This window comes from Toxotes jaculatrix, chromosome 19 (assembly GCF_017976425.1).
Source record: "Toxotes jaculatrix isolate fToxJac2 chromosome 19, fToxJac2.pri, whole genome shotgun sequence".
Classification (NCBI taxonomy): domain Eukaryota; kingdom Metazoa; phylum Chordata; class Actinopteri; family Toxotidae; genus Toxotes; species Toxotes jaculatrix.
This window is the reverse complement of record NC_054412.1, coordinates 18,731,494-18,757,618: the sequence shown is the minus strand read 5'-3', so window position 1 is coordinate 18,757,618 and position 26,125 is coordinate 18,731,494. Positions and strand designations below refer to the sequence as shown.

General features: G+C 42.3%; 2 protein-coding genes across 6 annotated transcripts in view; both read right to left on the bottom strand.

Moving 5' to 3' along the window:
• Positions 1-1,417: 1,417 nt before the first annotated feature.
• Positions 1,418-21,523, bottom strand: LOC121199856 (gamma-aminobutyric acid receptor subunit rho-2-like). Of its 5 annotated transcripts, XM_041064825.1 has the most exons (11): positions 21,396-21,523; positions 20,700-20,761; positions 20,039-20,309; positions 17,661-17,767; positions 10,494-10,561; positions 7,980-8,203; positions 7,750-7,832; positions 7,052-7,192; positions 4,986-5,138; positions 4,217-4,425; positions 1,418-4,128 (listed from the first exon to the last, which is right to left on the bottom strand). In XM_041064825.1, exons 3-11 carry the CDS (start codon positions 20,158-20,160, stop codon positions 3,817-3,819), a joined length of 1,419 nt encoding a protein of 472 aa, XP_040920759.1. In that variant the 5' UTR covers positions 20,161-20,309; positions 20,700-20,761; positions 21,396-21,523; the 3' UTR covers positions 1,418-3,816. The 5 variants fall into 5 exon arrangements, with proteins under 5 accessions (XP_040920759.1, XP_040920758.1, XP_040920757.1 ...); XM_041064824.1 differs by lacking the exon at positions 21,396-21,523 and having other exon boundaries at positions 20,039-20,440; positions 20,700-20,819; XM_041064823.1 differs by lacking the exons at positions 20,700-20,761; positions 21,396-21,523 and having other exon boundaries at positions 20,039-20,559.
• The window catches only part of ube2j1 (ubiquitin-conjugating enzyme E2, J1), a 41,883-nt gene continuing 36,457 nt past the window's right edge, over positions 20,700-26,125 (bottom strand). The window contains exon 9 of the mRNA XM_041064827.1: positions 20,700-26,125. The gene's annotated coding sequence lies outside the window, so the exon portion shown is untranslated.

Here is a 26,125-nt window from a genome sequence, read left to right as displayed (position 1 = left end):
AGACGGTGGTTTTGGTGTACGCTGAACAGAGCCGAACGGCCACTTGCTTCCACAGAGATGAAACCAGAGGCGGAGGGACGGTGATGAAATTTAAAGAATCGCGCCAAAAGCTTGGCGTGTTGCCTCGGCCAATCAGGGTGCCGTTTACTGGTTGGCTTATGACGTCGTGCTGCCTCAGTCAATCAGAGTGGCGTTAACTGGTTGAAATCATAAGAGTTCTAAAATCAAGGCTCCTATGTACCATGAAATTATTTTCTGAAGCCTAATTTCCAACAAGTTGCATTTCCAAATAAACATATGAATAAAAACATAAACAAATAATAAATAAATTATTCTAACAAATAATGTTCAATCACAAATAATCTATAATCGTATTCATGAATCATGTTGATAACAACAATGTTGATATTTGTCATTAAAAAATTACATTCATTAATAATGTCAATTTCCTGCACCTGTCTTAGACGTCCACGTGACGTCCAAAAAAGTTACCTAGTCCGACGTTCAAATGTTGAACTGCATATTGACGTCCAAGTGGGGTCGTGGTTAGACGTCCAAATATCGGACCTAGTTTGCACGTTGTGTAAATGTCCAGAACTGGTCATAGACCGACGGACGCAGTATAGACACGATCTGCACGTCCATTAGACGTCTAATGTTTAGTGGGCAGAAAAAAAAAAAAAAAAAAAAAACACCAGGGACTAAAAAACCCCAGCTCGAGGTCATGCTCAGTTCAAATTAGATCCTTTTCCTTCCTGTACAAATCCTACCCAACTACCCCGAGGCACTGGCTTTGCACACACACAGGGATTTGTAAAACTATTTATATCATGTTTCCATTTTTGGCTTTTCAAAGAAATTTGAGTAAATGTTTATTAATTTATCCCTGACACAATTTATTATGAGCCACAGCACAGACTTCCTTTTAGGACAAAAATCCTCAAGGGTCTGCCAGTGGGTATTAGCCATAGCCAGACAAATTAGAGCATGAGTCAGTGTATTACCTTTAAGCAGCAGATGCATTAATAAACAACACAGATGAGCGTGTGGGATCAGTTGCCTTACTGCAGCACTGTGTTTTAAGTAGTGATAGCATAGGTAAATCTGACATGATTTGTTTATTTAGGGATTAGATGTGCCCAGAGTCCTCTCTAAAATCTGGATTAAAGACGAATGTGCGTCACACAGGAAGATTGTGTCTGATAGATTATTCTTGGAAGTTCTGACTGTTTTCAGTAAAGTTGCTTCTTAGCCTTTGCTGTCATTAGAAAAGAGAGTGGAGGAGCTTTATGACATTGTGGCAGTCCTCAGACTCTGTAGACAGGTGTTCAGATGTGTTAAATCTTCAAAGCAGTAAATCAGGACTCATTTAAATGCATGAAAGAGAGACTTTATTCTTATTATTTTATTTGCTGGTTTGGAAGCTGACAGATCTGCAAGCGTGCTTGTCTTTCTTGTTTTATTTTATTTTTTGCACTGAGAGACGATCTAACTTGCTGTTATGAGAATCCCAAATAATAAGCATGTTTAAAAAATACATAAATCCCATTTAAAGCATAAAAGGGGTTACTGAATACATTATGAATCTGATTGAGACCATGGGTTGTTTTACATTTTGTGAAATGCACTTTTATTTTATTTTATTTTATTTTATTTTATTTTATTTTTTTTGCTGAGTGTCATGAAAACATGGCTGCCTCCCCTGGCTGTAGAAACATTTGACCAGTCAGGTCTGTGGTTGGTGCTGTTTCCACCTTGGTTCCCATCTTTGTGCTAAGCTAAGGTAACAGCGTCCTGGTCCAGCTCTGTACTTAATATGCACAGACATGAAATTCATACATGATGCAAGGGCCAAATAAAAAATAAGTTAATAGGGGTCCCACTGTAGTTACATTTTGGACCAGACACACATCACATGCTGTAGCCTAGCAGAGCCTATGCATATAATGCTGCTGTAATCTGTGGCATAGCCCTTAACATAGAAGTATAAATGGGCCTTAATGCTTAGCAAGAAGGTGAATAAGCTAATTTCTCAAAATGTAAAGCTATTCTTTGACTATTGGATATTTTTAAAATAAATTTGTGGAATCTGCTTTTTCAATATTGACTCATAAACCAGTATTGTGGAATGAAGCATTTGTGATGGGAGAAAGCAAACATATAGCTGTGTGGCTACCCAAAAGCCTCTAGTTTACTGTTTTCCCATATAATTAAATGAAATGCTAAACTGAATGAAATACTGCTTAGAAAACTCCATCAAAGCCATGCAATCACTCATGTTATTCAAACAAATGAAAAAAAAAAAAATTCAGCCATTGAACCATGTTGGTGTATAAAAAAATGTTTACTTAAGGCGGTTCAAGTTGGTTACATCACTGGTAAAGCTTTCCCTGTTTTAAAGTCCTCTCTAAGAAATATACAACTAGAAAGATACAGTATTGCACGTCTCACAGCATGCATCAAGCAGTTTTGTACAAGCCCTGTTGCGTGCATCTTTGCCAACTTAAGGTATAATGGCACACGAATCTATTTCTGCACAATAAATAAATAAATATTCAATAAAAGAAAGTCAGTGAATAACGAAGCTCGCAAACACATAAATAAATAAACACTTTCCTCAGCAACAGTGATATATGGTGCTATGAAGCCCATTCAGTAGTAGCATCCTTTTTTAGTCCTGGCTTAATGGGTTGCTTTAGTCTGGTGAATATCAACAGCAGTCAGTGAGTAATACAGGGAAGCTGCACTGAGTGTCACTTGAATTGAAATGTTGTCACTGTAGTCGGAGCGCTGTAAAGGGAAGGAAGGCTGGTATTTAGCTCACTTACTGCCTCATTAGCCATCTGCTGTGGACACATTCAGTTAGGTGACTCAGTCGGTTCCAAAGGTTACAGAGGCAACAGCAGCCAAATTATATGCTCTTATTATTTTGACAGTTCGATCATGAAAACAGAGAGCTTCAGAGTAGAGGGTATTATTTAGGGAAGTCCAGGAAGGGGCTGGTTGTACAAAGACAGACTATGGTTCAACTCTAAAAGTCCAGCTTCAGATAGACATGTAGGGTCTTACTTGGCAATCTGAAAGCTTTGCCAAGCAATATTTTCTATATGAGCTATGGATCAAACGACTAAGTGTAATCTTAAAGGCGTCACTACAGTGACAAACCCACAGAGAATTATCTGAAGTATCTTCATTTTCCCTCTAAACTACAGAGCATTTTTAGCTCATTGTTTTGGTTTTATTGCCTGCAAACTCTACTTTTATCAACCTTGTTTTCAGCAACAAAAACCTGATAAAACCACTGTACACTCCTAAAGCACCAACATTTTTTGTAATTGCAATTGTTGTATCAGAAAAATGAGTAAAAAATCAGACTAACATAGGTTGTGTTGCTAAAACCCAAATGAATGTGAGTCAACGGTGACACCATTGTCACCATAGCCTTGGGGTACAGTGGCTAACTTTTTAGGCTTAAAATCAGTCTGGTTTTATTTTTGTACAGCCGACATTAGACTAGTCTAACAGCAAAACTTGTGCAACCAGCCCCACCAGGTTGCTGGGATATGATCAAGTACATACAAGCTTGTGATACAGTTATGCAAAATGGGGGAAGCTTTAGAAGTGGTCCAGTTCAGAGGTGAGCCAGAGTTGGTGAAAATCACACCCAGAAGTCTGTGACATGTCTCAACCACCTTGCCAAACTCGGTGCTCCACCTGAACATGCAGTATGGGAACAACTACCTCTCTCTGAAGGTCAACGAAATGGTTTCGCTGTTTTTTCTTTCGCTGCTACTGTTTCGACTCAAACGTACACGCTCAGCAGTACACACACCAGTAGATCAGGTTAAACAGGATGTAGGCACCAGGGAAGATCATGCGAGAGTAGGTGTCAATGGCATGGGTGTTCTGGATAATCCGGAAGCCGCGGATGCCTTTTTTCTTGGTTCCCGTGGATTCATCCAGGGAGAGATGCACGACCATTCGCTCCTGTTTTTCTGACGCATCCTCAGCCGTCATGGAGGCTCTGGTGTACCCTGCCAGGCTGTTGACATCTGCCTCACTGTATGTCCCATCCAGCATCATGGTCCTGGTATGGGACATGCCACAGGTGCAGGGGAGGGTCTGAGACTGGATGAGCGAGAGAGGAAAGGAATTGATATTGCATAAAAAGTAAAAGGCACCATTTGGCATGCTATTTCTGAAAAGGTCTCTGTACCTGTTCCCTGACTTTTTCTCTGAGCTTCCTTTCTTTACCGTCCCTCACCGTCGTCAGGTAGTTGACGGCAGCATATTCAAGCACAGACAGGAACACAAAGACGAAACTGACCCAGAGGTAAATGTCCACAGCTTTGATGTAGGAGACCCTGGGCATGGAGGCGTTGACTCCAGTGATGATGGTGGACATAGTGAGCACTGTCGTTATACCTGAAGCACAGAGAATATACAACCTTGTGTTAGCATGGGAGACAAAAAGGTTTTAGGGGACATATGACGAAGATTCGTGTCCAGACAGACTTTCTGTGGGTCTGGAACATGAAGGACAAAAGTCTTTTCACAGTTAGGATTTTGTTTTGGTTGTAGTGATTTCAAGCCAGAAGGACAACATCTCTTGAGAAGATGTGTAAACATTTCCATTCAGCACCTGCAGAGTAGAAGAAGAAAGTAAAATTCTGTTCCAATAAAAACAAACTCAGAAGTCTCTGATGTACCCCTGCCTCAAAATCAATGCGATTTATTAACCCAGTCCTCTCAGAGATGAGAGGACTGTCCTCATTCCAGCTGTGCACTTAAAGCAGATAATATGCTGATCTTCTCATCTCATAATCAGGAAAAAACAAATAAGCAAATTTCCCAAAAATGTTGTAACAGTATGATTCCCTCTGGGGTTCTCCTGTGCTAACTGGGTTATGCTCTCAGGTCACTGTAATGTGCTTTGGACACACATTAATTTTGAACATGCACTGTTGTGGTGCATATCCTCTTACCTAATGAGACTCTGGCAGGGACGGCCCTGCGGTCAATCCAGAAAGACACCCAGGACAGCATGACCATCAGAGTAGCAGGGAAGTAGGTTTGCAGCAAGAAAAAGAAGATGTGGCGCCGCAGAGTGAAGTTGATGTACAGACGGTTGTACCAACCTGGAGACACGGAAGAGGTAAAACATAACAGATGTTAGCAAATTCCTTTATATGTCAGTGGTAAAGAAAATATGTACTAAAGGACCATGATAAACACAATGAGGTGAAACCAACAACCAATCAGCACAGGGATGGTAGAAATCTGGAGGGCACATAAAACCAAACCAAACAAACAGCAGCTGAATAGAAAAGAGGTCATTGCACTGGATACAAATATCTATGATAGCAAAGCAGTACGAGGTAGAAAATGGCAGAATAACAATATGAAGGAGATATGTGAAATTTATTAAAATAGCCCAGTGGTGTGTTTTTCACAGCAGTGTTCCAGTTCCAGAGTTTCAAACATTTCCCAGAGGGAGAGTTTTTTTTTTTTTTCTTTATACAGTGTTAATCTCATTGTTTGAATAAAACCGTATTGGGCACACTTCTTTTCAGAGTGAACAGCTTTTACTAATTCTATTAACGATTTACCTACATTTAGTAGAGCTATTTTTTATATTGGGTAACCTAACTATCAGTGAGCTCCTTGGATTGTGCTTAGTAACCTGGACACTGTTTTGGGGAAGATAAGTTTCTACTGACTTCAAATGTGATTATTCTGTTAAAATGCAATTTAACCTTATTATAGTGGGATGGGTGCTACGGCTGTCATGTGTTCTTTGAAATTGAGTTCAAAGTTCTCAGTGTGTAAGTGCAACAGGCTGTGCTTTGTACTCCAGTGGGAGACATTCCTACCTCATTGATAAGTTTGTGGGCTAACGTAGAAGGAGATGAGCTATACAGCTCTGGCTACTTGCACGTGAAGTTCAGCCCTCTGAGTGATTATGCAGAAAGTTTGAAGTTTTGTGGTATTTCTGTTTCAGGTAATTGAAAACTCAAATCAGCACTGTCTGAGAAAATGGACAAAATTGGCCTTCATGCAGTCACCAGCATCTTCTGTCTCAAGCTTATAACCAAACATTAACAATGTCCAAGAAAGACATTACACACTGCCAGCCTCCTGAAAGTGAAGCAAATGGAATTCAACCATCATTCTTCTTTTTTTTTTCTTTACACCTGTGACATCTCAGAATGTCTTTCATGACAAAGGGCTTGTTGGTGTTGTCGTCACTAACTGAAACAGAGTGACTGAACTCAACACATCAGCTCTAACTGTTTTAAATCTGGGAAATCAAGGATGCTTTCAGCTGTAGCTTTCAGCGGGCGTTTCATCTCTAGCCAACTGTCAATTTTGGTGCTAATGAAAGCAGCTGCAACAGTTGCCTGTTGCTCCAAATATTGGTCCGTCTCGTCTCGTTTCCCTGTGAATGTTTACAACTACACTAGCGTTTTCTAGATGGAATTCTGTTTTGGCTCCAGCACTGTGAGCAACTTTCTAAATCCCTTGCTTTCAGCAACAGAAAATGGCAGAAGGTTGGTTTCAGTGAAGTTGCCAGTTGCTTTAGTTATTGCTTTAGCTGGCATACTGGTTTGTGTTAGAGGAGCAGAAACCGATTTCAGCAGTGCTGTGTTGTCCTGCGGCAGTTTGTCCTTGTGTTGTCTGTCACATCTTTATGGTAGCGGTGGAAATGAATGCTCAGGTCTGGTTGTGTTAGTTGTTGTGTAGTTCACTGTAGTCTTGTTTAACTCTCAGGTAGTTTTCGTCTTGTCAGCAACTCTTTCACTATTTTACAGGAAACCTGAAACACTGTCAGATCCAGATCGTGGTTATCCAAGAAGAGCTGAATTGAGGGCAAGTGGACTTAGTTATAGATCCTTGAAGATGTTCCACCTCTCATCCAGGAGGCTTCTTCAGTTCAGTCGACTTCAACTCAGGTGGAGCATTTCCTATCTCTGTATTTATATTAATCATTGAGTGAAAATAGAAAATATCTATGTTAAACTCCACGCAGCCTTTGTTTTGTGTGCTGTACCTGTGCTGCTGTAGAAAGCCAGTCTAGAGGTAGTGTGAAACTTCTGGATGAGGAACTGAGACAGAGAAATCCTGTCATCGGTGCTCAGGGACTCATCGCCGCTTTTCCAATACAGCATCAGGTCTTCGTCGGTGTAAGCATCTGACAGACAGAAAGCATGAATCTATGTATAGAGCTGAACCAATTTCAGTATCAGCAGCAGTAGGTGGATTTCCACAAATTGTACCACAAATTATTAAATAAAACTCAGTATTCAACCGATGGCTGATTCTCAGATAAAAGCTGAACAAATGAACAAATGACAGCTGCTGATAACGCCTGGCTAAAAAAATTAGGGAAGGGAGGGAATTACAAGTAAATTAAAACATGTGCTCTAAAACGTGATGAAATTTAGCTCTGAAACAGTCATACTGGAAAAAAAGATCTGTTTTTAACATAAGGCTGTTTCAGTTAAAGGCCTGCTCCTCTCTACAGTCAGGGTAAATCAAGAAAGTATTTTAGAATATATGTTAACCAGTGGAATCATCTGTAAATGTAGTCGTACCGACTGATGTGAATAACATCCAAGGTTGGTTTAGTGTTTCTTGTCAGCGTGGTGCTGGTTGAGGCAACATGCTTCTAAAATGCTTTGGGTCTTTAATAATTAGGAGAAAACTATTTCAAAAGTCTTCTTAGCAAAAGAGTATGTGAATACTCACAGCTCTCCAGCTCCAGCGTACACGTCTGCGAGTCCAAAGGGAAACGACTGAAATCCATGTTACATGCTGCAGTAACTGTAACCCTGGGGAATTAAAGCAGAGAGTAAATCTCACCAGCTCCACACATGCTACACCAGGGCCTGCCAAGTCTCATTGAGCTGGTGTGTTAAAACCCTGTGATGGCAGATGCGTGTGTGTGTGTGTGTGTGACAGGAACTTCCTGTCCTCACCTCAAGCTGTACAAGACGTGACCATCGGGAAAGACCCGCAGCATGATGTTGTCGGTGGTAGTGTCGTGGATGAACGACCTCTTGGAGTGGACAAAAAACACGTCAGGTACCCAGATCTTCTTCACCAGTCGGCCGTCAAAGGTCATGCTCTTGTTGGTGGAGCTCGGGAAGGCCAGCCTCTCGTCCTTCCAGTAGTGCCTCAGATACAGGGTCATGGTGAAGTCCTGGGGGAAGCGAGGGGCGGTGTGGGAGAGGTGGGGGGGGTGGGGGGGTGACAGAAACAGCCTCTGGATTAAGTCTCACCACAAGGACTCTCCTCGCTGGCTGAATCTGGTTTATAACATTGCTCTGGGATTACACTGCTGCAGCCTGTAGCTGCTGGATTATATGGATTGTTTACAACTAAACATTCATGGTCAACAGAAGTGCTGAACATATGTTAACCATGCAAAGTCCCCAACTTCCATTGGTCTTAGATTACCCTTGTCTTCTCGCCTCCTTTCCTCCCTGTTGCTATGCAGGCTGGAGTGGTCCTGCATCTGCATGACTCCCTGCCACAGGAGATCATCCTCTATCCCATTCTCCTCATGGCATTACATAAGACCAGATCAGTTTAGAATAATGGCTGCAGCAACACATTGTACTCTTGGCATCCACCATAAAAGTACCTTTGATGTTGCATAAGATGAGTTCAGGGGCATGCCCGAATCCCTCAGATGAGTAATAACTGTAATGTATAATAAATTTACAAATGAGAGGTGATTTGAAGTCTGTATACCTGAACGCTATTATTTTCGGGTGTTTATAGCTGGAAGCTTATCGGCTGATTAAAACTTTAACAAAATGGATTTTTCTCCGTAAAGCTGCATCTCTTAAAGCTGCAGTATTTAACTTTTTTTCAAACATGCTCCAAAACTTATCTTAATTTGTACAGGTGCTGTGGTGCTGAGATCTCCTGCATTAGCTGAGACGGCGTCTGTAGTTTATTTAATATCCTCTAATTGCCACCAAATGAAGAGTTATATTCATTAGCAATAAAACAGTCTCTTGTTCCATTCAATACGCCCATGAGTTTTGATAATACAGCCTGAGTAAACCTTTAGTTAGTTAAGCTCACCTAGTGTAAATCATTGGTGATGTGCAGTTCCAATATTGACAGACAATGAGTCTGTCAAACTATGTATTAAGTCCACAATAATAATTCACTTGTGACACAAAGAATATAAAATTTTAAAGACCCCCCTACTACATAAGCCCTCAAACAAACGTACTACTTCCTCCATGTTTGAATGATGTTGGCTTAAAACTACAGCACCCAGCTGTTTCAGGAAATTAGTTTTTTTTTTTTTTTTCTCTCTATAGCTGAGAGTTATAGAGAAGTCAGAAAGTACAGAGATGGACAAACACGTTTTGGTTTCTTCCTGGAATTTGTTGGCATTAAGAAAAATAAAAGAGTAACACTTATCTGTATCCTTTCTAAATCTCATTTCTGCAAAAGTTCATTTACTGTGAAACCGTTAAGCATCCTGAAGCTTTGTGCCATGACATAATGTCATTAAGAGCAGCCGTCATCTGGGCTCAATCATTTTTTCCCCCCCTCTGTTCCAAAACAAATAAATACACAACCATGGGATCCAAATGAAATGTAATCCACGGTCGTCCTTGCAAACAGGAGCTTATACAACATCAGGATGACAGTTTTGGATCCAATTTATGTTTGCAGAACAGAGGGTTGATTTAATTACATTACTCAACATGCATTTAGTTTGACTTTGAGCAAAATAAACAGTTTCCTACCACTGAGCTTTCATAATCTAATTCTGATTACCCAACTGAAAACAGCTTAATGACTTTAACTAAAAGGACATAATCATCTGTCATTTCAAAGTACAGAATCGCAGAACTGATAAATATTTATTATTATTATTAGTAGTAGTAGTTGTAGTACTTCTTATTTATTAGACTATGTCTGGGCTCTGATCTGGTGTGTCTAATAAAAAAAAAAGAAGTTGGATTCAGGAGACGAGTGTTACCACAGTCTTATTATCTATAGTACTCATGTGTCCACTCTCATTGCTGTTAGTGAAGGATGCTCCTGAGGTGCCTCATTAACTGCTTTCTGCTGAAGCAGTGTCACCTCTTAACGTCAGCAACCTCCACGACTGCAAACTGAATATATCACAGATTTACTTGTTAAATCTGCCACCAGTAACATAATCCACTGGAATAGTAGCATCAATAATGACATTATGGTTTTACTTTCACAATAATCTCATTATTTTCAGTTTGTGTTGGTCTTTGCATTTAAACCTGATTGGATGTTAAGTTAGAGAGACAGAATAATCCATGTAAGTCTCTATATAACCCCCCAGGCTGAATCTATTTTAATTACTGTTATTTTAAGTATCTGCAGCAGATTTCAGTTCTTTTTGAAGTAAGATTACAGATATTTGTCATCCATGTTTATCCATAACCTATAACTTAGGTGCCATTTAACACGTTAAAGCCACTTACCATGTCGACCTCTGATATGCTGTCCAAGCTCTCCACCTGAACATCCACTCCAACAGGGACGGCAGGACCTGCAGAGTTATAGCAGCCGAACAGATGAGCGTTAGCATTCCGCTTTGATATGTGGTGTGTGTTTGAACAGGTGATGACTTCACACTGCAACGCTGGAACCAGGACTTAAAGAACAAGTAGATCCTAAACCACAGGGCTGTGTTTCTTATTGTTACATGCAAAGATGCAAATCACTCTAATGTGGATAAACATTGTTCATCACTGATCCCACATATTAGAAAATAGATATAGAGCAGGTATATATCAACCTTGTCACCTGAGAGAGCTGAAATCAGAGAATTCTGCAAAACCCCAAATGACTGAACATAAACTGAGCGTCCTACACACCCATTCATCACCCCAGTCACTACACTTGCAGTTGTGTTCCATAAAGTAAACATACTGTGTTGGCACTGAACATTGGCTTCAGTCATGAGCTGCAGAATCGCTCAAGTCCTGGGGGACACTCAGCTGGGGGTTATTTGCTGTAAATTAGCTGAATACCTCCAGCTATGCCTGTCTCATCTAGGTAGTTAGCGAATCACCATCCCTTGAGGTTATATCCTTATAATGGCTTGGTGGACTTTTCTCTAGCGACACCAGCAGGACAAAATGAGGCTGTCTGCATCGGAAGAATGACATCCGTGATCAGGCATCAGATTGCCATTAAAGCTACTGAACACATTCATGTCCCACAGGGCATGAACCCTTCTGGTTTTTCTGGAGACTCCATGAGCTTTCCTCAACAGCCATCCTTGAGACGAAATGCCAACTGTGTCCACAATATATCTCTTATCTAAGAGGTAGCAATGAAATTTGTTACACGTTATTTTGGGGGGGGGGGGGGGGGGGGGGGGGGTGAAATTAATAAATAATTTAATTTGCAAAAATATAATTAGATTTTAATAGAAACATGATGTCAGCTGTGAAGCCGTCGCTGTTGTGATCTGTGTTCCTGCCATCGGCTCATCCTCTCACACACAGTCCTAAAATTGTATCCCGCTAAGCCGTGACTAATAACTCCAATCATGTCACATTATAACTTGCATTAAACAGAACACAATATTTCCATGTGGGATGATACGTGCTGTTTAGCTAATTGAAGAGGACTACGTTTAAAGGCCATCTTGGGATTTACAGGGAAGAGTATCCTAGTAGCCTTATCATCCAATGCAAAATGAGTTCACACGCCTTTTCTGTCATTTGTGTATTAAAGTCACATTGGCTGCTGTAGTATTTTTAATCTGTGCTGCAATAACGGTGCCAGCCTTACATAACTAGTGGCACAGCAAAGCTGCTACCTGGAAGCAGGGATATTAACTTGCGTCCAGTCCCAGCTGTCAGAGGAGAGTCCTCCCTGCTCTTTCTCATACCATATGCCACACATCACGTGCCAGATTCAGAAAAATCCTGAGCTGCTGTTGACACTGAGGCGGTGGACGCAACACCAGACACACCTGCTGAGAAAAAAGCCTTGCCCGGCGGTGCTTATGGAATGGAACTGTCTGAGATTTTGCTCTGCCTCAACTCTCCGTGTAGCTGGGTCACGGGAGACCACAGCCAGAGCCCATTCTCAGCTGTAAGGACGCAGCAGTCGGTACCAAGGAGGGATATCTCAGTGTATGTGCCATAAATTACAGGGCATGGAAGCCTATTATCTGTGCTTGAATGTTTGAAAATGTTGGCTGCAGACCGAGGCTGAAAAGGCGAAATTTATGCTTTCAGACGGGACGATCGGGCACACATGAAATGTCCTGCGTGTGGTTTTGCCAGAAGATTTCCTTTTGCTATTTTGAGCTTTTGAGCATCAGCGAATTATTCTACGTCGCTGATTATCAGATGAGACCCCATGAATGCGTCATAGAGATGCTCCACTTCATAATTCCAGTTGGCCCTTGTAGCCAGCAGTAGCACTTCTGTGTGGGCTGTTCTCAAACAGGGCATGAAAGAAGAGTGTGTCAGTCAGTCCCCCCCCCCCCCCCCCCCTCCCCTAATATTACAGTCCATGAACACCACAACACCAAGTACCAACATCACAGAGAAGCAAACACTGTAAGTCAAAGTTACTTTGCATGACAGCCTGTTTCTACGGGCTCATGCAGCCTGCAGAACGGGGAAATTGACAGTTTCATGGTTCTCTTTTCCCGAGGGCTTTACTGAGCCCTCAACAGCTTCATTTAATACCACGTTTCACTCTTTAAAATGAAATTATCGCCCAGGCATAGGAGAGGAAAACAAAAGAACATAATCCATATGCATTCATAACGTGACATAAAAGCAAACATTTTATTAGCTATGTGTGGGCACTTTTCCAGCAACTGAATTTTTTATCAGGCTAATTACTTGAGTCACTGCGTATATGGACTTTAATTTCTCCCTATGTATGAAATTTCATACTGTGTCTAATTAAGAAAGTTACACTTGCAGGCTGTGTAATGATCAATAATTGAAGAAATACAGGAAATGGGTGTCGAGGAGGGACTTTTATTTTGATATATGCCTGCAAATGTTCAGGGATATTAAAGTTTAAAGCCTGAAATTAGGCAAAAGGGGAGAATTTCACTTGTTGAGGCTATTTCTTGGGTTTTTTTTTTTTTTTTTTTTTCAGGTATTTTTTATGATGTGTTGGCTCTCCAGTCCTGTCTTTATTGCTTTAGAATGGAAGCTTTGTGTTTCTGAGCTGGCATCTAGAAAAAAAGAAAAGAAAGTATTTTCATGGATAGCTAGCTTGGCTTGGTATTATTGTGTCTATCTAAAGACTACCATAATCTGTGCTCATGAGAGACATAAATACTGTTGGTAGGTATATTTTTAGCGCGCTAGCTGTTTCCCTCAGCTTCCCGTCTCTATGGAGGATAACCACATCCTGATTCCAACTCCATACGTCTGTATGTTTAAGGTGTTTGTGATAAAAGGTTTTTTTGTTTGGAGACAGCAGCTTTAAAGGCATCATCTGAAAGGTGCTTTCAGGCAGCAGGCAGTTGGTGAAGCTGCTTCATTTGACTTCAGTACAAACTTGATGGCAGCTGTGCTGCTGAATGTTCATGGCTATTTGTTGTCGTGAGTTGACGATGGTTCGCCTTTTTCAACTTGCGGCTCGCCGTGACCATGGCAACCACAGAAACCACAGCGAGGGAAAGGATACAGGAGCTGATTTTACAGGTTTCTGTGTCTGTTCCCTGAATCATAAGTACACCTCTTCACCAGCAGACAACAAAATGAACAATGACGTTATTGGAACAACATCAGTTTCAAGGTCTGATCATCCAGTCTGGACCAATAAGCAACATTCATTATATTAGTTACCTAGACTTGCAATATCACTTGCATCAGATTGCTAATCATTTCCTCTATTTCAGGCTACAACGTGCTCTATTTAGCTGTATGATGAGATTATAGTAGGAGGATAGCAGCAGCCTGAAGTGTACGGTACAAATAGTTAGCAGGATTGGAGGATGCTGGGAGCCTCTGCGGTGGCGTTGCACCCTGCTGCTGCCAATTTCAAATACAGAACATCGACACTGCCTGGTGGCAGCAGCAGCAGCAGTCTGAAGGCACCTTCCAGCAACCTGAGCGCTAACAGGTGGAGTGGGACCACATGCAGGAAGCAACAAACATGTCTCCTGGTGATATCTGTTGTGTTTACTTCTTGTTTTACTGTAGAGATGACACCATTAAAATGTCTGTGTGACATAAGTGTGGCAGTAGCACAAATAGAGAAGAGCCATAAAATCAGTGAACTAACTGTTTTCATTGCTTAATAATTCGTCTAATTCATTCTTTCTAAAGTTGCGTAATTTGGCTTTAAGGGCTGCTGGATACATGAATCTACCCATCATTCTCCTGACTCACATCGTGAGTGATTCTGAACCATGAGTTCATAGCAAATTACTCATCAAAAGTGTCCACAGGAAGTCTGATATCTCAGATTACAGCTGTTTTGTTTTTTTGTTTTTTTGTCAGGAGTCTCAGTTAAATTGTCCTCATGTAATTTCTACAGATGCGTTTAGAACAAAAGGAAGAAAAGCACCATATCCACTCCACCTTATGATCCTGGATAACAATGGCCAATGCAATTCTTTTCAGCCTAATGAAACATTACAATCAGTTCATTAAAAAGCTTTGTTTACTGAATTTCTTAACCGGAGCTCTGGCGCTGTGTCGTCCCCAGTCACTGAACTGAAACACGACCAAAAGTTCAGTTCAGCTCGCAGACTAGTGAACCGGTAACGGTCACTAGTGAAGGATAAGCCAGTGAGCTGAGAATTCAGCTGGATAAAGACACCGTTTGCAAAATGAAAGCCACTATTACAGATTCCTACAGTGCTACATACAGAGTTCATATTTCTGCCTAATCATAAAATTAAATATGTGCTACCACATCCTACTTCGAGACTTGAAGACACAGGAGAGAGGGAGACAGGCGGGCTCGAGAGACTCAGTGACTGTCTATCACTCAGGGCTCAAGATCACTGTGTGAACTTGCACCGTTTCCACACGATGAAAGGATCTGAGACTGTCTTAGGCTCAGCCACCCCATTTTTTTTTCATATCGCAGGTTTCAATATGCATAGCAAACTCACTCCTATTTCATTCTGTCGCTACTTGTTTCAATACGCTACTCGTGATGTGTTGTGTTGCTGCCTTTGCACATGTGGCTCTGTGTGGACGTATGTGCACCCAACAATTTGTTGCATCTGCAGGGCCGCTTTGCTAAAAGGGCAGCAACTGCGCATTGGCCGCATCAAGCAGACAAGCAGAAGTTGTACAACAAGAACAACTATGCGTCTGTGGTGTCTGCAGCTGTCAGTGTGCACGTCTGCGAGGGCGTATAATTAAGGTTTAATGCAGAAAAATAGCCGTGCTGAGACTGGTGAGTGGAATACTTCCAATTTGTATTTTGAAAATATCCCATATGGGTTGCAATTTTTATTATATACAGATTAGCATTAACATTATATTTGTGTGTGTGTGTGTGCGTGTACGTTTGGCACTACACACAATAATCTGCATATAATATCAGTCTAGATAATGTCGTATATGAGGATTGCAGTCCAGAGCCATTGTTGCTGAATCATTGTAACGATAGCAGCCCCAGTCAGCTGTGTATTTGCTGTCCTGAACACACCCCATTCACACACTCAGTGAGTGTATTTCTGCTGAACTGACTGAGAACGGGTCGTTTCAGGAAGTGATTCACTTCAGTTCCTTCACCTGAAAGATTCCTTCTTTTGAATCATGAACGACACCACACTAATCCTGGACAGCTCCTCTGTTCATGGATTAACAGCTGTTGGTTCACCCCGACTGGATTATACAGCTACAGACTCGTCCATTAGACACAACGCTGAGGCTGGGGAAATCCCAATGAAAGGATGCACGTGATGGGGGATTCTTCAGAATCCAAAGGGCGAGCTGAGAGGAAAACACACTGTCTCTTCAATGCAAGTGTGACTGATGCATGTCAGGTCTATTAACCCCATCAAGTCTTTTAGAAACCTGAGGCAGATGGGGCGGGGGGGGGGGTCCATGAATAGATGTGTCCAGAAAAATCAGAACATGATTTGATGACTAATGTTTCTTCTCTTCGGCTTCCTGGATGTGTTTGATTTGTCAGGCCGCAGAAAGGTGGGCGACCGCCCAGCGGGGAGCGGTGCAGGTGCTCTAATTAGGATAACAGAACCTTATCGATATTCACAGCTCCACCTGCACGCCATTGATAATACAAACCCCATTCCACTGTTGCTCTCTGAAGCACATTATACAAGCAAAAGAATCCAAACAATTAACATTTTTCTATTCAGTATCTTTGTTCTTGGGGATAAGGTTTCACCACAAAGCACTTTATTGTGAGCATTTGGACAATAAAATGCTCCGTAGTCAGGATTTGTCTGATTGTGACATGGGAATTTGCTCCATCCCTTCGCTGACATCCCCCAATGGCACATAAGAGTGTCGTTCTCCATATCGTTGCACCAGCAAAGAGGAAGTGGCTGTGTAAGAGGCTTTCATTAGTAACACTGCAATCGCTCCTTTTGAAGCCTGGAGGAACCGTGGCAGCTGCTGCACACACACTTTTTCCTCAGCCAAATGAACACGCGGCAGTCTCACAGGCAGCAGCGGGACACTTACACAAGTCAGCTTTTGATGATGTGTGAATGAGGCGATCGCATTCTTCTTCTCCTTCCTCCTCTTCTTCTTCTTCTTCTGTTGCTGCTGCTTGCACCAGCAAACAAAAGCTGACAAACTGAAGGCAAAAAGTGATCCTCAGTGGGATCCCGTTCCCATCTGTGGCTACAACTGTGGTCCCACGGGAGCATGAAATTCACTGCGGGACGTTTCATTTAGCTCGCCACCTCCTCCCGTATGTATACAGGGCCCCGTTTATGCTAAACACCAGTGAACAGAAGTCTTTAGTTCAACAAATAAGCTTCTTATTTTTAATTGCCTCCTCAAATCCCAGAGGCAGAGCCATCGTGTCCTGACGCTCAGGGTGTAAAGAAAGGAAGCAGAGAACGCCCTTAAGTTGACTTTTTCCTTCTGTCAACACATGACTGATCAAGCCATCAGAGCTGGCAAATAATGGCTTTAAAAACATCTGGCTGAGAAATAAACTCATCACCAGCCATAATTCCAAAGCAACGTGGGATGAAAGGAAATTTTTTCTTTTAATTTTTTTTTTTTTTGGGAGGATGACCTCTGCTCAGCTCTGTGTCAGGATGTATTTACAGCCTAACAGAACCTGTGGAGAATTTCTCTGTTTTTTTTTTTTCTTTCCCCTTTAGCTTGGGGCTGTGAGCTCCACACAGCACTTATTTCTGCTCTCTTAAAGATTTGGCAGCAGAGTGGAAAAGAAGACAGGTGGGGGAAAATAAAACTCGTTTCTTCTTTTCAAGTCAGCGTGGTATTAACATTGACACTCAGGTTCAACAAAGGGTGAACATCGATGCTTTCACAGCAGAGAGGATGAGAAAGTGTCAACGGACTGCTGAGCTCAAACATCTCATCCAGTCCATGTGTGGTATAAGGAAAAAAAAAAGACTTCTTTAAAGAGACAAGAGCAATGGACATATATTCCCTCATTATCACCAACACCATCAAGGAAGAAAAGCAGCTCACCTGCGAAGGCGGGCCTCATGGTGAAGTCATGTTCGTCTATGCGCAGAAGGTGGCTGGTCTTCACTTTTCGGGTTTTGGTTCCATCCGCAACCTTCTTCGACAGAGGACTGAAACCAGGCACACGGACAGAGACAAGGGACATTAGAGTTCGGCCATGAGGGAAAAAGACTGGTGTTATTTTTATTTTTTTATTTTTTTTAATTTTTATTCCTGTAAACAAATCACATAAAAAGACTAAAATTGGTGCCAGTTTCTCTACACGTTCTGACTTCTTTATCCCATCACCACAGAAGATGGATGATTCTAAACCCTGGATTATACCCAATTCAAACATATTTAAAATGTGTGGTTATATTGTGGTTACATGCTTCAGAGTAAAAAAAAAAGATTGTGGTTACAGTAACAAAAAGCGGTGAATGTGAGTTGCAAATTTGTGAAAGAAAGCAAAAACTTGTCTCACTCCTTAAAGTCTGATGCGCTACATCTGTCCACTATCCTGAGCTCCAAGTCTGTCCTCCACAGAAGGACGACTGCATCAGCGTGGATGGACATGGACATGGGAGACAGCTGTTTGTTACCTTTTCTCACAGTGAGTCCAGGTTTTTTTTTTTTTTTTTTTTTTTGCTTTGGAAAGCTGACCGTGATTATTTCCAACCATAACTAGATGGCTATTATTGTAACCATGACAACGAAAGCCTGCTAACCTTAACGATGTATCAGCTTTGGCTCAAACCAAGATGTTGCCATGACCTCAAGTGTTTAATTTAACCCACGCCATGATCTTTCCAAACCTTAATTATAGTATTGTCATGCTGTTAAACACATTTATTTATTTATTTACTTTTCAAATTTTGGTTGATAAAGGCGTCAGATCCTATGCTGTGCTAGAAAGCAAAACACAAAATGATGTATTCTGTCATTTCATTTGGAGGACTTGCTGCAACCTCACTACCCTTTAGGGCAACACACGCCGACCTCAAGCAATGCACATCAAAACATCCGCACCCATTACTTTCTGCGTCTGCCTGCACGTCGTTAGCTTCTCCACACGTCAGCTCTCCAGAAAAGCAGCGTTTTTATCACATTCACCCGAGCATGATGCTCCACACCTCATAAATATAATAGATATATTTATATATTATATACTGTTTTTTTTTTTTTAAACTATAGTTCTTAGCAAACATTACTCAAACGAGGGAATAATGCAACAGTTGGGGATTATTTGCAGCGGTGGATTAATCCACATTTGGTGCGCTAGTGAAGATCTCTGGTTGCAGGAAGATGTGTGTGGGACTGAGTCAAAAGAGAAAAAAATGAGTGAGCGAGCTAAGCGGCTGTCCACGGCTCCGTATGGGCTCCTATATGTAATCTTATGTTTTGTTTTGTTTACCATTTTTCTCTTTGCACCTCCTAATTAATTGTAACTGTGGGAAACAAGTGTTCAGCACATTTGCATGTAGCAAAGCTCATTTTAAAACCAACTGGTTTTTGAGTGAAAACTTGTGGCTAATCAATTAAGAGAAAAACAAACTGACTGATCTTTAATGATTCCAGCTTCAAGGTAATGAACACGTTAGAGACCATTTCAGGGGACAAAACTACTGAAGGAGGAAACAATTAATCACTAATGAAAATCAGCAGTCCTCCTATTCCTGCTGCTTGGACTAACAAACCACCTGATGCAGTTTGTTAGTCCATGAGTAGAAATCCATGTTTTGCCAGTATGATAAACCCAAAGTGCTGGTGAGAGGATCTTTGAAAATGACACTGTGACAAACAGAGGAAAAATAGCAGCCAAACAAAAGACTTAAAGAGAATATACCTTCCTGAAATTCCTCCACTTTCCAGTCTCCTGTTACCCTCAGTGCAAAATGAATAAAGAGCCTATAATCTATATTTCTGAAATAACAACCACCATCCTGGACCTGCTGGATCTGAGTGCTGCTGGATTTTCTTTGCTGTTGTGAACAGACGCAGGAGGTTTCACACGCAGCTGAATGAGAGCGATCACTGCGCCCCGGCAGCTTTTGGAGGCTTTCAGGGTCCCCCACCCCTCCACCTCCTCCAAACCACAGTGTGACCCGCGGTGTGGAGGGGTCGGATTCGTTACAATAACCTCAATGAGAACCGATTTGGACCAGAAACGGGTTTCTTCATGCAAACGGATTTGCTGCTCTGAGCTGTGCGTAAATGTCAGATCTTAGAGTCATGATGGAGAAAGCTCAAGTGATTTTTCCTTCATCTGCTGCTGGATGTTTGCCCTATACTGATCTCTGGAGGTCAGAGTTCAAATCTCACTTTAATTAAAATGATATAAAAATGAAATGAAATTACAAAAAAAAAAAGCTTTTAAATAAATAAAGCTTTTCCACACTTACTTGCCGAGCTTGTGAGTCTCCGCCGGCGCTGACCATCGCTTTTTCCTACTTTTGTGTTTCCTGCACTCTCCGACCAGGACCAAACACAAAAGTAAAAGCAGAAACCTGGCGTAACCCGGCATGGTGGGTTTAAAGTTCCCGCAGCGAGTCGAGCAGTGACGACTTTGGTCCGCTTACAGGACGCGCTGTGCACGGTACCATCTTCCTTTTTCAGAGGCAGGAGGAAGAGTGTGAGAGCCGGGGGGACGGCGGTGGATGAGTGCGCCGCTCGCTTTGCAGAGAAAGAGAGAGAGAGAGAGAGAGAGAGAGAGAGATAGGCAGGGTGGTGGAGTCTGATGCGCGCTCTGATTGGTTTTGAGACTCCAGAGGATCTCTGGGTTTTTGTTTTTTGTTTTTTTTTGTCTGGCTCAGGAGCGCACAGCATCAGCACCACACACACACAGCGCAATGAAAACAAACAAACAAACAAAGAGAGAAACAAACAAAAAGCATGACCAGGCGTTTAGAGACGCTGCTGAGAGGAGGCTATTTGTCCTCAGAGAAGACTAACTCTCATCTCACTTGTAAAATTCTCTCGTTTCTCAAACTTGAACAGTTCACAGATTTCACAGTTTAAGATCTGATTTTGTGTGTGTGAGAGAGAGGACATCGTCTTACTGACCTGGCCTGGATGTCCACATCTGTCTCCCTCTCCAGTGGCTTCCCTCCACATCTGCCCAGAGTCTGGACAGACAAGTCGTTGGAAGATGTGAAAATTTCATTAGAAACCAGAGGAGTTATAATGTCTCACCCAGCTGGAGGCAGACCTTCAAACATCCTCCTCACACTCACTTTATTCAGGATTAACACTTTTTTTTTCATTTTTTCCAACAGCAGCTGCCAAATCCCCCTTTTCTCTGTTTTTTTTTTTTCACACCAGTGGCTCCTGACTACACTGTTTCACTTCACCACCCTCAGGGTGAACATTGTTTCTGATGTCTGATTCTGTGTCTTTCCAGTTCATTTCTGATGTTTGTGTCTTGATGGCACAGTTAAAGAAAAACAGAGGCCGTGTTGTTGGCTCTGCCTTGGAGCTCCTCACACCAACTCTCAGCTTTGGTCTTTGTGGAAGCTAAGGGACATTCTGTCCTTCGCCTTGACAAAGTGTGCTTGATCTCAAAAGATTAAAAGATATTACAAAGTCAAAATCTCGTTTTCTAGGCGAGTGTGTCCGGCCAGATTAATTCTGAGCAATCAGTGACGGAGGAGTTTCACCAACAAGAAAAAAAAAGGGAAAAGGTTTGGAAGTTTTGAATGTGACTAACAAAACTGTGGAACAGAAATAAGTCTCCTGCCTGTCTTTGTCTTTCCCAGTTACCTGATTGCTGGTCAGCCTGCACACCTGCAGTCCATCCACTCATCTGCCCAGCATCTACCCTGGTTCTTCACTCGCTCTTTGCCAGATCATTGCTTCAGTCAGTCTTGGTGGTCACTTGTGTATTTCCTCCTTCACATTCAGCAGCTTGCTAATGAAAGATATGCAGGCTAAATTCGTGCTGAAGCAGCTCAAGAAGTTACGCGTCTGAGAAAGAAAAGGCTCGGTCGGACTTGAAGCTCAAAACTCTGCAGCCAATCAGCTGCTGCAGTTCACCAATCACCTCCTCGTCCTGGCGAACCCTCATTTGCATACAGACGCACAATCTCACCTGTCGCGCGTCGTTCAAACTTTCAAGCTAAGGGAAGAAAAACACGTACACCCAACCACAAATATGACCGTAATCATAACACACTAGACAGAGCATCTTTAATTAACACTGAGCAGCTTGCGAATGAAAGATAGGCAGGTTAGAATCGTGCTGAAGCAGCTCAAGAAGTTACGCGTCTGAGAAAGAAAAGGCTCAGCCGGACTTGAACCTCAAAACTCTGCAGCCAATCACCTTCTCGTCCTGGTGCACCGTCATTTGCATACAGACGTACAATCTCACATGTCGCGTGTTCGCACTTTCAAGCTAAGGGAAGAAAAACACGTACACCCAACCACAAATATGACCGCAAGCATAACACACTAGACAAAGCATCTTTAATTTACACTGAACAGCTTGCGAATGAAAGATATGCAGGTGAAATCGTGCTGAAGTAGCTCAAGAAGTTACGTGTCTGAGAAAGAAAAGGCTCGGTCGGACTTGAACCTTAAAACTCTGCAGCCAATCACCTCCTCGTCCTGGTGCACCTTCATTTGCATACATACGTATAATGTCACCTGTCGCGTGTTCACACTTTCAAGCTAAGGGAAGAAAAACACGTACACACAATTACAAATATGACTTCAGTCATAACGCACTAAACAAATCATTCGTAATTAAAATTTAGCAGCTTGCTAATGAAAGCTATGCAGGTTAAGATAGTGCTGAAGCAGCTCAAGAAGTTACGCGTCTGACAAAGAAAAGGCTCGGCCGGACTTGAACCTCAAAACTCTTCAGCCAATCAGCTGCTGTAGTTCACCAATCACCTCCTCGTCTTGGTGCACCCTCATTTGCATACAGACGCACAATCTCACCTGTCCCGTGTTCGCACTTTCAAGCTAAGGGAAGAAAAACACGTACACCCAACCACAAATATGACCGCAAGCATAACACACTAGACAAAGCATCTTTAATTTACACTGAGCAGCTTGCGAATGAAAGATATGCAGGTTGAAATCGTGCTGAAATAGCTCAAGAAGTTACGCGTCTGAAAAAGAAAAGGCTCGGCCGGACTTGAACCTCAAAACTCTGCAGCCAATCACCTCCTCGTCCTGGTGCACCGTAATTTGCATACAGATGTATAATTTCACCTGTCCCGTGTTCAAACTTTCAAGCTAAGGGAAGAAAAACACGTACACACAATTACAAATATGACCGCAATCATAACACACTAGACAAAGCACCCGTAATTAAAATTTGGCAGCTTGCTAATGAAAGATATGCAGGTTAAAATCGTGCTGAAGCAGCTCAAGAAGTTACGAGTCTGAGAAAGAAAAGGCTCGGCCGGACTTGAACCTCAAAACTCTTCAGCCAATCACCTCCTCGTCCTGGCGAACCCTCATTTGCATACAGACGCACAATCTCACCTGTCGCGCGTCGTCCAAACTTTCAAGCTAAGAGAAGAAAAACACGTACACCCAACCACAAATATGACCGCAATCATAACACACTAGACAAAGCATCTTTAATTAACATTCAGCAGCTTGCTAATTAAAGATATGCAGGTTAAATTCGTGCTGAAGCAGCTCAAGAAGTTACGCGTCTGACAAAGAAAAGGCTCGGCCGGAACTGAACCTCAAAACTCTGCAGCCAATCAGATGCTACACATCTGATGTAATTCACCAATCACGTCCTCGTCCTGGTGCACCTTCATTTACATACAGGCGCACAATCTCACCTGTCGTGCGTCATTCACACTTTCAAGCTAAGGGAAGAAAAACACATGCACCCAACCACAAATATGACCGCAATCATAACACACTAGTCAAAACATTCGTAAATAAATGTCAGTAGCTTTTTAATGAAAGAGATGCAGATTGAAATCCTGCTGAAACAACTCAAGAAGTTACGAGTCTGAGAAAGAAAAGGTTCGGCCGGACTTGAACCTTAAAACTCTGCAGCCAATCACCTCCTCGTCCTGGTGCACCCTCATTTGCATACAGACGTATAAGGTCTCCTGTCGCGTGTTCACACTTTCAAGCTAACGGAAGAAAAACACGTACACGCAATAACAAATATGACTTCAGTCATAACGCACTAAACAAATCATCCGTAATTAAAATTTAGCAGTTTGCGAATGAAAGATATGCAGGTTAAAATAGTGCTGAAGCAGCTCAAGAAGTTACGCGTCTGACAAAGAAAAGGCTCGGCCGGACTTGAACCTCAAAACTCTGCAGCCAATCACCTCCTCGTCCTGGTGCACCCTCATTTGCATACAGACGTATAAGGTCTCCTGTCGCGTGTTCACACTTTCAAGCTAACGGAAGAAAAACACGTACACGCAATTACAAATATGACTTCAGTCATAACGCACTAAACAAATCATCCGTAATTAAAATTAAGCAGTTTGCGAATGAAAGATATGCAGGTTAAAATAGTGCTGAAGCAGCTCAAGAAGTTACGCGTCTGACAAAGAAAAGGCTCGGCCGGACTTGAACCTCAAAACTCTGCAGCCAATCACCTCCTCGTCCTGGTGCACCTTCATTTGCATACAGACGCACAATCTCACCTGTCGCGCGTCGTCCAAACTTTCAAGCTAAGGGAAGAAAAACACGTACACCCAACCACAAATATGAGCGCAATCATAACACACTAGACAAAGCATCTTTAATCAACACTGAGCAGCTTGCTAATGAAAGATATGCAGATTAAAATCGTGCTGAAGCAGCTCAAGAAGTTATGAGTCTGAGAAAGAAAAGGCTCGGCCGGACTTGAACCTCAAAACTCTTCAGCCAATCACCTCCTCGTCCTGGCAAACCCTCATTTGCATACAGACGGACAGTCTCACCTGTCGCTCATCGTTCACACTTTCAAGCTAAGGGAAGAAAAACACGTACACCCAACCACAAATATGACCGCAGTCATAACACACTACACAAAGCATCCGCAGTACCTTACTAATGAAAGATCTGCAGATTAAAATCCTACTTAAGGAGGAACCAGCTCAAGAAATTACGCATCGGAGAAAGAAAAGCTAACGGGTTATGGTCAGTTAAGAGTTCAACAAGTTGGTGGCTTGGCCGGACTTAAACTTAAGAAGTCTGCAGAGCGAGAAACAGGGCGGTGGCTTTTTTTTTCAGTGGTCACATGGTTTAACTGATGCTTATTGGGCCAAACACTGCATAACCGGTGGTTACAATAATAGAATGACCATATCCCCCTTTGAGTAACCGAGCCATTTTGGTTCTTTATATTTGAAGTATCATCTGGCAGAAGCCAATCAGGTGCTACACAGCTGATGTAATTCACCAATCACCTTCTCGTCCTGGTGCACCTTCATTTGCATACAGACGCACAATCTCACCTGTCGCGTGTTCACACTTTCAACCTAAGGGAAGAAAAACACATGCACCCAACCACAAATATGACCGCAATCATAACACGCTAGACAAAACATTCGTAAATAAATGTCAGTAGCTTTTTAACGAAAGAGATGCAGATTGAAATCCTGCTGAAACAGCTCAAGAAGTTACGAGTCTGAGAAAGAAAAGGCTCAGCCGGACTTGAACCTCAAAACTCTGCAGCCAATCACCTCCTCGTCCTGGTGCACCCTCATTTGCATACAGACGCACAATCTCACCTGTCGCGCGTCGTCCAAACTTTCAAGCTAAGGGAAGAAAAACACGTACACCCAACCACAAATATGAGCGCAATCATAACACACTAGACAAAGCATCTTTAATCAACTCTGAGCAGCTTGCTAATAAAAGATATGCAGGTTAAAATCGTGCTGAAGCAGCTCAAGAAGTTACGCGTCTGAGAAAGAAAAGGCTCGGCCGGACTTGAACCTCAAAACTCTGCAGCCAATCACCTCCTCGTCCCGGTGCACCTTCATTTGCATACAGACGGACAGTCTCACCTGTCGCGTGTTCACACTTTCAAGCTAAGGGAAGAAAAACACGTACACACAGTTACAAATATGACTTCAGTCATAACGCACTAAACAAATCATCCGTAATTAAAATCTAGCAGTTTGCGAATGAAAGATATGCAGGTTAAAATAGTGCTGAAGCAGCTCAAGAAGTTACGCGTCTGACAAAGAAAAGGCTCAGCCGGACTTGAACCTCAAAACTCTGCAGCCAATCACCACCTCGTCCTGGTGAACCCTCATTTGCATACAGACGTATAATGTCACCTGTCGCGCGTCGTCCAAACTTTCAAGCTAAGGGAAGAAAAACACGTACACCCAACCACAAATATGACCGCAATCATAACACACTAGACAAAGCATTCGTAATTAACATTCAGCAGCTTGCGAATGAAAGAGATGCAGGTTAAAATCGTGCTGAAGCAGCTCAAGAAGTTGCGAGTCTGAGAAAGAAAAGGCTCGGCCGGACTTGAACCTCAAAACTCTGCAGCCAATCAG

Bases quoted from the DNA above. Each gene is read 5' to 3' on its own strand.
- LOC121199856 (XM_041064822.1), bottom strand. From the start codon at position 17,994: ATGTTTGAATTGGGTATAATCCAGGGTTTAGAATCATCCATCTTCTGT. The intron at 10,562-17,660 runs GTGAGCTGCTTT...ATAACTCTGCAG, and splicing joins CATGAGGCCCGCCTTCGCAG to GTCCTGCCGTCCCTGTTGGA. The intron at 5,139-7,051 runs GTACAGCACACA...CCGTGTCTCCAG, and splicing joins GGCTTTCTACAGCAGCACAG to GTTGGTACAACCGTCTGTAC.